General features: G+C 60.3%; 1 protein-coding gene across 1 annotated transcript in view; it reads right to left on the reverse strand.

The window, feature by feature from the left end:
- SPOCD1 (SPOC domain containing 1) overlaps nt 1-1,701 on the reverse strand; it is a 32,306-nt gene that overhangs the window by 9,146 nt on the left and 21,459 nt on the right. The window contains exons 4-7 of the mRNA XM_010837083.1: nt 1,433-1,525; nt 1,255-1,315; nt 853-943; nt 2-80 (exon numbers count right to left, since the gene is read on the reverse strand). Of these exons, the coding sequence (XP_010835385.1) occupies nt 2-80; nt 853-943; nt 1,255-1,315; nt 1,433-1,525 (324 nt within the window). The remainder of the gene's footprint in view (nt 1; nt 81-852; nt 944-1,254; nt 1,316-1,432; nt 1,526-1,701) is intronic.

Genomic DNA, 1,701 nt, shown 5'->3' on the forward strand with positions numbered 1-1,701 from the left:
TGAAGAGAGCTGCCTCGATGCCAGCAGCGATGCCCTCCACGACCTTCTCACTAAGCACCAGGTCTGGGTGCTTCCGACGGCTGTGGGGTGGGGAGGGGAACAAGGGTAGGGCCAGGGCACTGAGCCTGAGAGCGAGCAGGGGTGCGGAGCAGGGTTTGGGCCAACTCTGGTTTCTACTCTGAACATTTTCCTAAGTGAACCCATCTCACTCTGTGAGAAACAGGTACTATCATTCTCCACTTACAGACGGGTGACTGCTGCTCAGAGAAGATAAGGAGCTTGCCAAGGCCACATAATGAGTGGAAAAGCAAGGTCCGATTGCTCGGCCCCTGCTCTCCCTGACCAGTGAACCAGGGTATGGATGGACGGGCAGAAGCCGGGGGGTGGGAGGATAAGGCACTGGTCAGGGCAGAGGATGGAGACCTGGTCCTGGGTATAACCCTGAATCAGCCACTGACTTGCTGTGTGGCCTTTGCAAAATCCTGCCCTCTCTGGGCCTTAGTCTCACCATTAGTAAAATGAGCGCTCTGAGCTCAGATCTCTGAGATGGTCCCAGCACAGAGTCGCCCTGTGTCTGAAAGCATTTTCTGTGGGTGATATCCACAAGGACAGAGCAGACACTGAGAGCTGCAGTGGCTTAAAGGAAAAGCGCTACCTTGAAGCCAGAGAGACCCAGGCTCAAATCCGGCTCTCCACTGGCTTGCCGTGTGGGCAAATGACCTCACAGGACAAAATGCGGTTAGTGATAGACACACAAGCCCTCAGAACACAGCACAGCCCCGGGAGGTGGGACATGCGAGGGCAGCCCTTCAGGGTGTGCCAGGTGTCAGAGGAGGGGGAGTAAGGCCTTACCGATTCCACAACGCCTCCTGCATGGTGCGGACCACGGTGCCCCGTATCCCAATATCCAGGGGTGGCTTCTGCTGTTGGGGCTGAAGCTGAGCTGTGGGGAGAGAGTGTCATGGGCTCCCAGGGGATGCTCAGGGGCAAGGGTGTGGGGCAACTCAAGGCTGAGGGGCTTCAGGAGGTAAGGAAGGGGTCCCACCTCAGGGACCCAAGGTGTCTAGGATGTCTGTCTGCTGAGCCCAGGCAGCCAGCAGCCCCACCCCTTTGGGGAAGGACTGCAGGCAGATGGTGGGGGGAGGAGAGGAGTCCCAGCAGGGGTCAGGCCAGGAGCTGGGCATGAGCCCGTGTGTCCCCAGAAATTCCTGGAAGACAGGCGGCGGCTGAGGGGCACCCTCCACAGCCCCTCACCTAAGTCCTCGCCCCCTGCTTGTTCACCAGGTTCCTCCTCTTCAGCCTCCACTGGGCTGCGCTGTGGGGGAGGGGTGAGGAACTGAGGCCTTGTCCCTGGTACAGCCTCCCAGCCCCAGGGTCGGGGGCGGGGGCACCGTCTCCCCAGCCACCTGTGCACCCCCACATTTGCCCTGACCTGTGTGAGCTCCAGGGAGGGAGACTGCGTGGCCAGAGCAGAAGCACTCACCCCTAGACCCTCAGCACTGGGCTCCTGAATGCGAACCCTCACCTGCAACAGAACGAGGGGGCAGAGAAGAAGGGGGAGTCCCTGGGGTGCAGGGAGTGACTCCTGGGGATGGTGAAAGGGGTCAGAGAGGCCACCAGGACCCCCCTCCCCAAGGGAGGTGGCTAGAGGATCTTGGAATGGTGGGACATGCCAGCTGGCCAGGAAGGAAGGTCCATGAC

This window comes from Bison bison, unplaced genomic scaffold, assembly GCF_000754665.1.
Source record: "Bison bison bison isolate TAMUID 2011002044 unplaced genomic scaffold, Bison_UMD1.0 scf7180017864068, whole genome shotgun sequence".
NCBI classification, from domain to species: domain Eukaryota; kingdom Metazoa; phylum Chordata; class Mammalia; order Artiodactyla; family Bovidae; genus Bison; species Bison bison.